Source organism: Chelonia mydas, chromosome 7 (assembly GCF_015237465.2).
Source record: "Chelonia mydas isolate rCheMyd1 chromosome 7, rCheMyd1.pri.v2, whole genome shotgun sequence".
Taxonomy (NCBI): domain Eukaryota; kingdom Metazoa; phylum Chordata; order Testudines; family Cheloniidae; genus Chelonia; species Chelonia mydas.
In genome coordinates, this window is record NC_057853.1 from 15286606 (window position 1) to 15300420 (window position 13815).

General features: G+C 40.4%; 1 protein-coding gene across 4 annotated transcripts in view; it reads left to right on the forward strand.

Moving 5' to 3' along the window:
* The window catches only part of ITPR1 (inositol 1,4,5-trisphosphate receptor type 1), a 249558-nt gene that overhangs the window by 226151 nt on the left and 9592 nt on the right, over positions 1-13815 (forward strand). For all 4 annotated transcript variants that reach the window (XM_037905875.2, XM_043552286.1, XM_043552287.1 and 1 more), the window contains 2 exons: positions 2220-2385; positions 3340-3500. In XM_037905875.2, coding sequence (XP_037761803.1) covers positions 2220-2385; positions 3340-3500 — 327 coding nt within the window. The remainder of the gene's footprint in view (positions 1-2219; positions 2386-3339; positions 3501-13815) is intronic.

Genomic DNA, 13815 nt, shown 5'->3' on the forward strand with positions numbered 1-13815 from the left:
ATAAAACAGAAAATATCATATTCCCTCTCTCTAAATCCATGATATGCCCACATCTCAAGTACTGCATGCAGATCTGGTCGCCCCATCTCTAAAAATATATATTGGAACTGGAAAAGGTACAGAAAAGGGCAACAAAAATATTAGGGGTATGGAACAACTTCCATATGAGGAGAGATTAATAAGCCTGGAACTTTTCAGCTTGGAAAAGAGACGACTGAGGGGGGATATGACAGAGGTCTATAAAATCATGACCGGTGTGGAAAAAATAAAAAAGGAAGTGTTATTTAACACAAGAACTAGGGATCTCCAAATGAAATTAATGGACAGCAGGTTTAAAACAAACAAAAGGAAGTATTTCTTCAGATAACACAGTCAACCTGTGGAACTCTCTGCCAGAGGATGTTGTGAAGTCCAAGACTATAGCAGGGTTCAAAAAAGAACTAGATAAGTTCATGGAGAATAGGTCCATCAATGGCTATTAGCCAGGATGTGCAGGGATGGTGTCCCTAGCCTCCGTTTGCCAGAAGCTGGGAATGGGCGACAGGGGATGGATCACTTGATGATTACCTGTTCTGTTCATTCCCTCTGAAGCACCTGGCATTGGTCACTGTCCGAAGACAGGATATTGGGCTAGGTGAACCTTTGGTCTAACCCATTATGGCCGTTCTTATGTTCTTAAAATGTGAGATAGGTGTCTGTTTGAAGGCTAGAAGTGGTGATGGTTGTTGAAGTTGTGGTGGAAATCTGTGAAGGAGTTTATCATCTGTCTAGAGAATGAAAATATCATTAATGTATCTCAGGTATGTTATTGATTTTTGTGGTGCATTTGTCCAGAAATTCTTCCTCAAGGTGGCCCATGAAGAGGCTGGCATACTGAGGAACCAGCCTAGTATCCATGGATGTTCCCATGATTTGGATAAAGTGCTTGTTGTTGAATGTAAAACTGTTACGGGTGAGGATGAAATAGATGAGTTTGGCAATGTGTTACGGGTGGATAGCTGAGTGTTATCCATGTCTTGTAGATATCTGAGGCAGGCAGTGATATTGTCATTGTGAGGATATTGGTACAGAGGAAAGTGACATCTATGGTGGCAAGGACGGTGTTCTGAGGGAGGTTGTTAATGTTACAGAATTGGTGGAGGAAGTTGGTTGTGTCCTGGAGGAAGCTGATGGTCCTTGGTGTGCTGAGTGGTATGAGGATGATTTCCATGAATATTCCTTCAGTAAGAGTGTGGGAGCCAGATACAACGGGCTGCTTGGGTTCCCCTGTTTGTGTATCTTGGGAAGCATGTAGAAGGGATGAGGTTGCAGAGTTTTTCTTGGAGTTGCTTGGGGAAGGATTTGATGATACCCTTAAATTCCTGGGTAACCTGTGGTGCGGGGTCGTCTTTGAGTTCTTTATTAGGTGGTGTCAGAGTTCAGGTTAGCTTAATTAAATTCCAAGTGAATTAAACTTAGCTGAATTAAGGCCACTTCAATTCTGAATCAGAGCAACCACACCAGGTTTTAATGCGGTTTAACTAACCCACTTTAAATCTGTGCCTTTGGGTTAACTTCCCTGAGTGTCTCTTTGTAGACAAACCCATAGAGTACATCTGCCCTACAACAAAAGACCTGTGTCATGGCCATGTCTGTCCCAGGTCAGCTACCTCAGGCCGAGGCAGTCATTCAGGCTTGGGCTAGTACCTGGGCTCCAGGACCCCGCTGCCAGGGGAGACCCACCTCTGAGACTCGGTGCCTTCGTTTTTTTTTATCGCAGTATAGACTTACCCTTAGATGCTTTTGAACATTTTATTCTTCATCAGTAGTAAAACAGGCACTGGGGAGCCTAACAAAACTTTGTTTCTTGCTTTAGCTAATTAAGAGAATATATGTGGTTACTAGTCGGTATAATGAAAACAACCTCTCAAAGGAATGTCGAGGTGATCAGGAATAGAAGAAATAAATGGCAAGACTTCAATGAGTACAGGGTAGATAACAAAGAGGGAAAAGAGACTTGCAGATAACAGGTAGGGGAGAACTGATCCCGGGGAGATTGTATCCTATCACTGACTAGTTCGATGTTTTTCTTGTTAGTAATTTAGGATTTTTGTTTTATGATAATAGAGAATTTAAAATATTAAATTTAATCATTGGAAGACTTCACAGAGTGGTGCTCTGAAAGAGAGAACAGTCATGGTAAGTGTCAGGGTTAACTTTTTAAAATATTTGTCTTGCAGGAACCACTCTTTGCTGCTAGAGTGATATACGATCTCCTGTTCTTCTTCATGGTGATCATTATTGTCCTTAATCTGATTTTTGGTGTTATCATTGACACTTTTGCTGATCTAAGGAGTGAAAAGCAGAAGAAAGAAGAAATTTTAAAAACAACTTGCTTCATCTGTGGTAAGCATTTGAAGTGTTTGCTTTAGAGCTAGCAGCTGATCCATCCTAACCCAAAGGTAGCTGCAGGCTAGCTTCCCCAGGAAGTTATAAGGCTTTGGGAAACAGGAATCCTACAGTGTTGGTAGACCCTACACAGCATTCTTCAACTACTTGTCATTCTCAGCTACTACACCTACTTCCTCTTTTCAGGATCTGCTAAGAGCTCATCATTATCTCTTCTTAAAGTAGAGAATCCTGTTTGAGAGCATCTTCTGTGTTGTCTTTGCTATTGGGAGGAAATTTATATTGCTTGGAGAGTTTGAGGAACTTGGCATAAGGAAAAGGGATTGGGAATAGGAGTATGCTGTTTATATACCACTCTTCTTAAGTATACTTCATCTGGCTTGTTCCATGTTTCACCTGTGTTTTAGACAACAGTTTTATGTTGGAGCATTAGATAAACTAAAATGGATCATGTTTCCAAAGATGCTGGATGGTTTCTGTAAAGCACCTGGTTTTGAATGCACTGAAGTGGAAAGTTAAACTGTTGAGGCTGTGAGGCCACAGTGGTTAAATTACATGGCAATACATAAGTTACATAAATGTATATAGTAACATACAAGTATCACTTAGAAGTTTGTTGCAAATTAGTTGCTGTGCTTTGCATAACTTTATTTCAAAAAGAGGCTATTTTAATGAGATGTAGCAAAAACTGTTCATTGCATATCATAGCTAGCCAACTTCACCATGACTTTTCTAGTCTGTGTAATAAATAGAAGTGGTACAATTCCTACTGAGCATTGTTTTCCCATATACTGCCCTTTCTAGGGAGTTAATCCCTGTGACACTGTTTATTCAAGAATATATTTAATTGTTAATGCATAAATGCCCCAAACTGTATGTTTCTTTCTACTCAGAACTCACGTTATGCAAGAGTTGCTAGACACTAATAGGGATGTGCGATCTCTCTTTTAGGTTTGGAAAGAGACAAGTTTGATAATAAGACAGTCACATTTGAAGAGCATATTAAAGAAGAGCACAATATGTGGCATTACTTGTGCTTTATCGTGTTAGTAAAAGTAAAAGATTCGACAGAGTATACTGGACCAGAAAGTTACGTGGCAGAAATGATCAAGGTGAGATTGAAGCACTTTCCCCAAATCAGGTTAATTTATATAGTCTATATTTGTTTAGTAAATATATATAGTCTGCATAGTCGTGTAAGAATTTGAGGAACAGAAGACTTATCCTACCAAAACAGACTACCGTAATGCAGTATTGTAACTTCTAGAAATGTCCCCTTAACCAGAGAATATACCTGAAGCATAAGATAGAGATTTTTGTAAGAGGATTAAGTCCAGATAAAGGTTTTGCTGAATGGACTACTGACTGCATCTCATTGCAGGTTTCAATCCATGTGTGGTAAATTGATGGTTAGTACTAAAATTGTGCAGGCAGCAAGGCTTCTGGATTTCTGGATGTGTGTGAACTGCAGTGCAGTAGTTGCAGAATAGTTTGCATCTTTATACCTGTGGTTTCTAAGCCTCTAAAATATTCACATGAGGGCCAAGTGGATAGATGTAAATAGTAAAGTCTACCTCGTCTCTGTGGTTTAGACCAGTTGCCTAGGTTGAAGGGAAGACCATTCTGTTTTGAAAATTAATGTACCATAGTTTAAAAGAACATTTTCACCTCAGGTTGGGAGAACTGTCTGTAATGTAACATGCATGTAAAACCTGTCTCATAGCAAAGTATCCTGAACTGACCTCTAAGACTAGTTGTCTTCTGAATTTAGTTATTAAGGTAATAAACCAATATTAATGTCCGCTCATTTGCAAAGCCTTTAGATGAGCAAATTAAATGCCTTGTCTTTGCCAAACTGCAGGTTCAGAGCCCCTGGAACTGTGCCCTCTGCCTCTAAATTCTAATTACTGATTTGTCTCCCTGCTATTAACTGGTTAGCAAGAGCTCTTGCAGATTTCTAAGAATACAGTTAGTTATATTTCTTTACTTGTCTTCACCTTCATGAATTATTTTTGTGTATAGACAGTGCCGTGTGACCTGTGGTCTCATTTATTTTTACAGTCCTTTTTCTGAAAATGTACAATATGCCTTTAAATAGAAATCCCACCAAGGTCTCTCTGAGGTGGTATGTGTTGCTTCAGGGTCACTGAAGTCTACGTCCTACTTCTGGATTTCTGTCTCGGTAATGAGGGCTTAAAGAAATCTTGTGAGCAATCACCTGATAGAGGATTAGCACAGTGAGACAGCAGAGCACATCACTGCAGCTGTCAGAAGGCTGCCTTGAATATATTGTTCCCTTCATTTAGCTTACTACAATGTCTAGTACTTTGACAGTGTTGCTTTTAATTTTTCTGGTCATAAAGGAGTGTGTTAATATTATTTAGGGGTTGTTAACATTATTAAAAAGTCCTTACATCTGATCGCACCAGTTGCTGAGAAGCTGCACTGGTCATTTGGCAAAATTCTAGCGTTTAAGCTCCGGTTGTCAAAATGGTGGCAGCGATTTGTTTTCGACGTACTGCACTGACATGTGCGTGGAATCTGCACACCTCAGGAAGCAGTCGTAGGTACAGTTTGGGAGTAGCTGGACTGTTTTAGAAGCCTAGGATTTGCTGTTTAATCACTGCTTTTTTAATCAAAACTTACTAAACTCAACCAGTAGTGGCAATAAGGCAGTTGTGGTGAAGTTCAGTTTGATAACCCAGAAGCAAGAACAGAGCTTCCCTTGTCCTCTTTCCCTGCTGCGTCCCTCTCCCCCCTGAAAAAAAGAAAAGTGGAACTCTCTGAATGTATTGCTGCCTCAGTCTTATTTAAATATTTCAGTAAGAGATAGTTGAGGTGTGTGTAGGAATGACTGGGGAGGTGCGGTGCATGTTTTGTTTAACACCAAATGTCTTTGTTTTCATCATCACAGAAACAAATTTAGGAGTGGCAATGGGGGAAGCCTTTGCAACATGCCACTGATTCCAAGGTTTCAATTGATCCTGTTGGAGAGGCTGATTTATTTTCGTCGTTTGTATTGGGAGCGGGTGACAATCTGAGATTGCTCAATGTCTGCAGCAGGCACAAGCTCTTCCGAAGTCTCTGCTAATTTCACTGACAGATTTACAGGGTCCCCTCCCCCCCCCAATGTAAACAGACTGAAGGTGGAACTCTAACATCTTTGCTAGTGACACAAACTGGGTACTTTTATTTTCATAGGTTTCAATGTAGTATCAATGTGCAATAGAAATATGTACTCAGCTATATTAGCTTGAACAGGAAGCAGGGATATGCTCAAAAATATATTGAGACTACAGATGCTAATCTACCTCAAAGATGTTTCACTCTCCTGCCCTGAGTCCCAACAGAGTGGCTTGGACAGTTCTTGAGTTTTTGTCTTTCAGCAAGAGTTAAATTTTGCACCTGCAATTTAGTATGTTTATTTCTTCAGCACTAGAGGTGTGCACAGGACATTACAAATACTGTTGTGAATCTACTACCTTGGAATTATATATGCTACCAACTTTTCAGTCAAGTCTAATGCTGGTTGGCTTTAACATATAGTGAGTGCATTTAAGCATCATGAATAATTCACTTTATGCCAGTTACTGTATATTCAGACAACTTAGTTCTTTTAAGGATGATCTCATCTCTTGATGTGTTCTTAACTGAAAATAATCTCGGTGTGAATGGCAATTTTGATGCTACACACTGTACGTGATACCAAGGAGTTAAATCTTGGTTATATAACCTCTCTTGTAGCCTGCAGGAATTTGAGCCAGTGTTTAACCAAAAAAAAAAAAAAAACCCCATCCTAATTGAGAACAAATCTATAAAGCACACTGAATAGATGTGGTACTACATGGTTTCATGTGTAAAGACTAATTCGTTTACTACGCAATGTGGAGAAAAAAGTCAGCAGTTATACTTAGAAAACCAAAGATTTAAAAGGATTTAGAATATAAGCAGCCCTGCACAAATATATATCAGATGTACCATATTAATTTTTAATCAAACCCAGTGAGTTGATGGATTATGAAGTTCGGTTCATTGCAATATTTTTTTAACTTTAGTCTGTAATTGCTTTCATAAGGTTGTTCAAACCTCCAAGATAGGTCTTTTTCCATTATTTGTTAATGCCCAGGTTTAGAAAAAGTGGTGCTGGAGTTCTGAGCTGTTCATCCATATGCTATGATTCTGTGTGGTAGTTTGATTGGTCTGGTAGCTAAAAATCAGGATTATGTGTTAGAAGTCCTGGGTTCCAGGCCCATCGTTGGTGTAAACTTCTTGTGTGAGCTCACTGTCTGTTTGCTCATCTGTAAAATGGGGAAAATGATCCTCTATCTCAGCAATGGGGTTGTGAGATCCAGCGTAATGGTTATAAAGATCCTCGGATAGAAGCTGCCGGAGAAGTACAAACTGGAAAAATGGAATTGCTTGTTCTCTTTGATGTATAAATAAATCATCTGGTTCCCTGAAGTCGTTATGTGAGTGCTGAAGGTGACAAGTTTTACCTAAGTAAAGGCTTGTTATAAACTTCAGGAGTCAGCACACAATGAAGGAAACGTGGTATGGAACAGACCGCCTTGTGAGTGCATTCTTGAATTGTTTTAAGGATAAATATTTAATAGTGCAGAAATTACCATAAAACAATGAGAAAAAGGTTAGCAGTGCTCCAAATGGACGTGAATTGTAAGCTGTTATAAGCCCTACTCCACCCCCGCTGCTCCCAAGGATCTAACTTCTGTGCATCTGGCTAAATCACTGCAGATGTTTGTTAAAGATAGACTTTTAAGTTAGATCATTGTCTCTTCAAAAGCATTTTTATCTGGAAACTATGCTAATTGTGCAACAAGGCAAATAGTCCAGTGCTCCTTGTGTTTCCCTGGAACTAAGGCTTAGTTCACTCACTGTATTGCTTTATAGTCATCAAGGAAGATCAGGTGATGTCTGAATAATAGGGATGGGGTAAGGGAGTGTCCACTTCTCCCATTGGCCAGACACTGGCATCCATTCCACACCCAAATGACTAATACAGACTTGGTGCAACTCCTTACAGATTGTCTTATCTACCCATTCTCTTAGCCTTGAGAGTTTGGTTGTTGCTTTTGCCTCTAGTTACTCTAGCAGTCTCATTAATACTAGTCCCATTAGTATAGCTATCTTTTTTGTGTGTCAGTCAACATCTGTCACAAACTGCTGTTTGCAGGCATTTATAACTAGTCTGTACAAATTTGCCTTGCTCTGGAGTTTGAGGTATGTAGAACCAAATTTTCACTTTTCATTTTTACTGTCTTCATTTGTGTGCGCACAAACCACTTTGTGCAACTTTAGTGCACTGTCACTTATATGTGCAAATATTTGGTGTACTCCTTTGCTCTCTTTTTCCATGCACAAATGAACTTATGCATATAACCCTTCAAATACATATTTGATTCTGTGAACAAGTGTGTGTGAGAGAGAGAGAGAAAGAGAGTGCTATGTACACACAGATGCCCTTTTTTTTTTAAAAGGGCCTCCTTTTGAGTATTTTGCCTACAAAGCTTCCCTAAATAATGCTTATCACTTGAATAGCATTTTTCATCCATAGATGTCAAAGCACTGTACCAAGAAAAGTATGTTTCATTATCACCTCCTTGACAGAAGGATGCATAATTCAACTGAACTGCCCATGATCACAGAGCAGGTCAGTGGAACAACCAGGGATAGAACCAGGACTCTTGACTCCTTGTACAGTGCTCTGTCCATCCAGAAGTAAGCCATTCACAAATAGAAGTGATCGAGCCAGCATGCTAAAAATAGTGTACTGACAGCAGCAGGAGGGGCTAACCACCCCAAGTATGTACCCGTCTGAGATGCTAAACCTGCACTTCGGCAGCTAGCCCCTCCTGTTGGTCATGCTGCTAAGGTTCCACTTTCTTTTTCGCACACTAGCTTGATCAGAACTAGCACGGATATTTGTTCCCAGCTGGGAATTCCACCCCCACCTTGAAGTGTAGACATATCCAAAGTGGGCTGAGGAACAGGGTATACGCTTCGGGGGAGACAGCGGTAGAGGTGGGTAGTCAGAATCAAACCAATCTTGTGACTACACAATAATGGGCTTGTGTCACCACTGCGTTACCCCAGTGTTTCACTGGGACAACAAAGTAACACGAGCAAAAAAGAAAAATTAGATAATATAGTGGTGAATCATGACCAGCATATTTAGAATTTGACTCCCTAAATCCTGCATTTTTGAATGACTGAAATTACCTTTCTGAAACCCAACAACTAATATTACTTTTAAAACTGTGCTCATACATAATTTCTACCTGGAGATAATGCAGTTGCACAGTCAACATAACTGTATATAGAAACGGCCAGTCTAACATCTAACTAGCTATTTGTGCACAGAGTTGGGAAAGCTGCCCATGCAGATTATGCAGATGCAATTGTTCACCTATAACTTGAGAGTTCTGAGCCTCAGTTTGACTAAGTGTTACAGTAGCAATTTAATGTCCAGTCACAAAAGGAAGGCTGGCATTTGAATTAGTTTTATTTGGTGGAGTGTTCCATGCAAAACGTATCCCAAGATGCTTTAGAGAGTTAGCTAATGCAATTACATTGTTAGATAATAACTAATAGCCGTGGAAGTTAGGAGATAAAAGATATGTTTGGCAGAAGGCCACTGGCTGCTGTAAACAGTATGTTGCAGGCACACTGGTCTTGAGCTTTGGATTTAGCTAGTTAAGCTGTTTGTTCCATCATTAATTTAAGAGCTTGGGTGCACATCAGCAACTGCTATGGAGGGAAGCAATTGCTCGGCCTAATCATCCCCACAGAAGACTAATACATCCTGCCCTCTAGGAGATAAAAACAGTATGTGCCCTTCAGAGTGCTTCTGATGCAGAGTCCTTCAGAGTGCTTCTGATGGAACTACAGGTTGGCTTGTTTTGCCAGCACTTGGCTTATCCCAACGGATTTTTTTTCTGCTTTGTGCGGTCGATCATTTAGGCCTGGGTTTCAACAGGGATAAGTTTTGCAGTGATTCTGCTTCTTTGTTGGAGGGAACACAAAAGAGGAATAGGGGTGGTAATTAGAAGAAGGGAGCCTTCCTTACAGCTCTGTGTTATATTATAGAACATCCCCAAAGCAATCCTAGTCAAGGGGAAACACAACTATGATCCTCTTCCCTTTACCGATCATTTTGTTTAGCAGAACAAAGATGTCAGTCTGAGTTTTATTTTCTCCCAATATTCTCCCTCCACCCCACTCACTCTCCAGGTGTGGGTCCTTTTTATTCCTCTCTGCTTCCTCTTTCACTCTCTCATCCTATTTTTTTATTATTTTTTTTTTTATAGAAGGGCTCAGCAATCATTGCCCCTGCAAGAATCAGCCTGTTGGAGGCATTTGAGATTGCCACGCTTTAACATCTCAAACAATAAACCCTGGGCTTCACCTCTGCCAAATACGTGCCCATTCTTTGACAGGAAAAGAGATGTGAGGGGAATGCGGGGGGGAGCCTAAATTCAAGTCAAGGTAAAGGGTTAAGTTTTTTTATAGTACCCTAAATACTGATGGACCCCAAAGCACTTTTCAGACCGGGTGTGTGTTCTATACAGGAGCAACATCTTCTAGTGCTGAAATGCAGCCACCTCAGGGAAAGTTGACAGCAGTTCTTTAACAGTGAGTGTTTTAACAATAGCTCAGGAGAAAGTGGGGAAGAATAACGTTGTATTGAATTTGAAACCGGTGGGAGAATTTAGGTAAGAAAAATAAGCTACTTGATTTGGAATTTGTCGAACTCCGGGACTAACATCCCTCTTGTTGGGAATAGTGCCATGGATTTTAATGACCATATCTGGTTTATATCCCATTTACAAATTTGGCAGCACAGTACCTAATGCTCTGCTGAGGCAGTGGTTCCAAGTCTATTGGGCTAGGTCCTCTGCTGGGGATGCACACCAGCTGAGGATGTGGCCTACTATTTGCAGTGCTCTTCCTACCAGCCTAAATCTGAGGTTAGAGAGCAACCTGCTGAGTCACCAATACCACTTCCTCCAGTCCACAAAATGACCATATACCACTTGACCCAGCATCACTTCAGAGACCGGCTGATCTCTCTCACTGGGTACATTTCACAAGAACTAGGTGGGTTTCATTACTGTTAGCACATTGATGATTATTGTTTTAACGTGATCATCCAAGGGCAACTGTTTGCACAGTCTTTGACCAATTAAATCTTCCATCCAGCCCAGCTGTTCATGATATAATATGTCCTGGTTTACTTAAATAATTTACAATGAAACAACTAGAACTAGGTGGATGGAAAGGGTGGTGCTGTAATTTCTGAAGGAACAAGGGAACCTTCTTTGGGTAATCCTACAGCAACCCTTCATCATGATTATTAACACCTGCGTAGTGTTTGTCTGTAATGCAATTCTCTCACCTGTGACAACAATTGTCAGCCTTTGGACTGTTTAGAAGATACAGGAGTGGTCATTATTTTATATTCAAATGCTGTCTTACTCTGCCTCTGGAAATGGTGTCCATATATTGAGTTATCTCTAGTTGCTTTCTTCATGTGAATGGAAAAGGTAACTAATTACAAACCTACAGGAACAATGAAAAGTTAGGTTTTTAATACCACTAGTCTGTTTTCACAGACAGGCTAAGTGTGAGGAAGTGGGGGCACGTTGTCTGTCTTTTCAAAAAGGGGAGGAATGTGAACTCCAAGTGGAGGGAGTTGCATCTAGCCCATTACTGAAGGAAAAGTTAGCTTGATGTGAGGTGGAGAAAGAAACCAGTGGGATTCTCTTTCATTCATCTCACCTCAAAAAAAAAAACCCAGGCATCATGCTTTTCATTTTCATGCTTTTCATTTTCAATATTCAGATGAGTAAACAGAGGCCCAGCATAGTAGTAATGACTTCCCCCAAGGCCACATGGCACTTCAGTGGCAGAGCTGAGGCTAGAACCCAGATTTGTGCCTCTATATTGTGCTTGCTTTTGAAAATGTGATTGAGGAACATGGTTAGTCCGTCTTTAATTTATCAAAGGGTACCTTCTTTCTGCCCATTTTAACCACTGGACATGTTTTTAACTGAGGTTGCATTAGAAACCTTTCTTAGAACAGACTTTCAGTGGAAGCAGGGAAAAGCAACCCCTTCTCAGAATGCATCACATCTGCATCATGCACGACAGTTTCCTCTTTTTTTCTTTTTTTTTACATTTCCAAGCATGGACATTTTAAGAGGCTGGTCAACATCGCCCCCATGTCTGAGATTGTAATGATATTTGCTTTACAGGGACTTTTCCAACTTTACCTAGAAAAGAGCTAATCCGAAACCCAGCACTGTGGTTAGCCAACTTCCGTCAGTGGCTTTAGTCAGTTCGTCTGTTTAAACAGAGGAAGCTGCTACTGTGACGGGAAGAGGGAGCTGACTGCACAGCCAGGATCGTGCTGCTTCGGCTTGTAGGAGGACCACAGCAGACAGTACATAACAACATTGGTATGCAGGATGCCAGTAGTAACTGGTGGGGGGGGTGTGGAGGCAGGGAAACAGATTAGGAGTGGAGCTTCAAGTTTATGGCTCCCTTAGTGTATTCAAAAAAAATACCCAAGCTTGTGACCAAAAGATGTACGGCTATGTCTTTAAAGAGACCTTGGTGCTTTGCTTAAAGTTCAACAGAAACTAGATCATCACGATAAACCTTTTCTTCAACCTTGAATAGAATTTTTCTGTGCGAACGGGATCCTCCTGGGAGACACGCAGGCTTTGGGATCCATGACACAGGGGTAGACTGCAGTACTTACAGACCCAGCAGGCTTGCCAGCAGATGACCTTTAAACATTCCCTTTTTCGTTTTTGATTCATTTTTCATCATCTTAGTTTTAAGGTTTTAGTGTGTTTGTTTCACAGAAAAAAAAATTGGGACAAAATTCTAGATGAAACTGTCCTTTTTCCCTTGCTTCTTTTTTGTGGTGCTGGTTGTGTTTTTAAAAACAAAATTAAACTCATTGTTTGTTTTCTCTTCAGGTGGAATGGAGGAGGTTAGAACTGTGTATGTGTGTACACATATTGACTATTATGCCTTTAGCTCTTTATTTTAGTAAAGGGGTCTAGACAATTATATTAGGTTAAAAAAAGGTGTTTGGGGGGCGGGGGTTGTAAGTAAAGGGGGCCCATCCAACTTGCAGTCACTGTGCTTTACTGCATTATTTTGTCCCTTTAATCCTTCCCTGCTTGATACCTGCCCACCCCTTCAGCCAGACTTGTTATTTGACTGGGCATTTCGGTTCAGTTACAGCTGGATGTTACCAGATAAACTTTGAGTGTTGGCCAGACATACAAGCCGTGTATAATGAAGCAGCAGTGAAGTGATTAAGCTATCTAAAATTGATTGGCAACATGTGGTACATACCGTCTTGTGGTAAAAATACCTCCATAAACAAAATTCCTACACAGCCTGTTAACCCTTAGCAGAGATTTTTAAACTTTTTCATAATAATTACTAATAGTACCTAGCTCGTATAGAGTGCTCTTCCTCCACAGATCTCAAAGCACTGTACAAATGGAATCAATAGCATTATCCCCTTTTACCGTTGAGGGGAAACTGAGGCACAGAGGTGATGTGACTTGCCCAAGGTCACCCAGCAGGCCAGTGGCAGCTCTGAACCACCATAATACCAGTACCCTCAACCCCAAGTTGTTAAAATGCCATATCCCCCAAACTCAAGATATCTTCCAAAAATGATATATTTTGGATTCTTTTTATTTGCTGCCTGTTTTCTGAGTGATCGATTAGGATGCCTGGAGGTCACGTTTTCAGTCCTTCTCCACAACTATGAGGGCTAGAGATTTTTTTTTATTATTATTTTTTTGGTAAATGAAACCTGAAATTCTTGTGTTGTTTACTTGTCTCCAGGAGTTGGGGCTTTAAGAAAACCACCAAATATCACAAGACTTTTGATAAAATCGTGAGAGTTGGCAACTCTCTCATCCTGTGTGTGTCTCTTGGATCAGTTTTTCTACCTATTTGTGATCCCGCAAACCACTTCCCTGTTCCCTAATTATCAAATTACACCCCCATTGCAACGAGAGTAATTGCTTATACTGCAAAAAATTTCAGCCAACATTTTTTGATTTTCAGCTGGGGCAGTATTTGGGTGTTTTCACTAGAAAAAAATTTCTCCAGAAAGCAAGCACTTTGTGATAAGTAATTTTTTTCCTGTCAAATAAACGGTTTTGACAAAATTTTCCACAGCCCTAATTCTCAAACATGACTGTTCAAGGCCACATCTAGCCTGTTCATCTTGACTATGTGCTTTGAAAAGGTGTATCTCATAATGGGAGATTGTAGCAATAAGGAAGCCAACGGGATTGCTACGAATGTCTTTGCAAAGCACTATTTAAATTCTTTATTTTTTCCCTTGTGAAGCAGGTTTGGATTAAGCAGCCA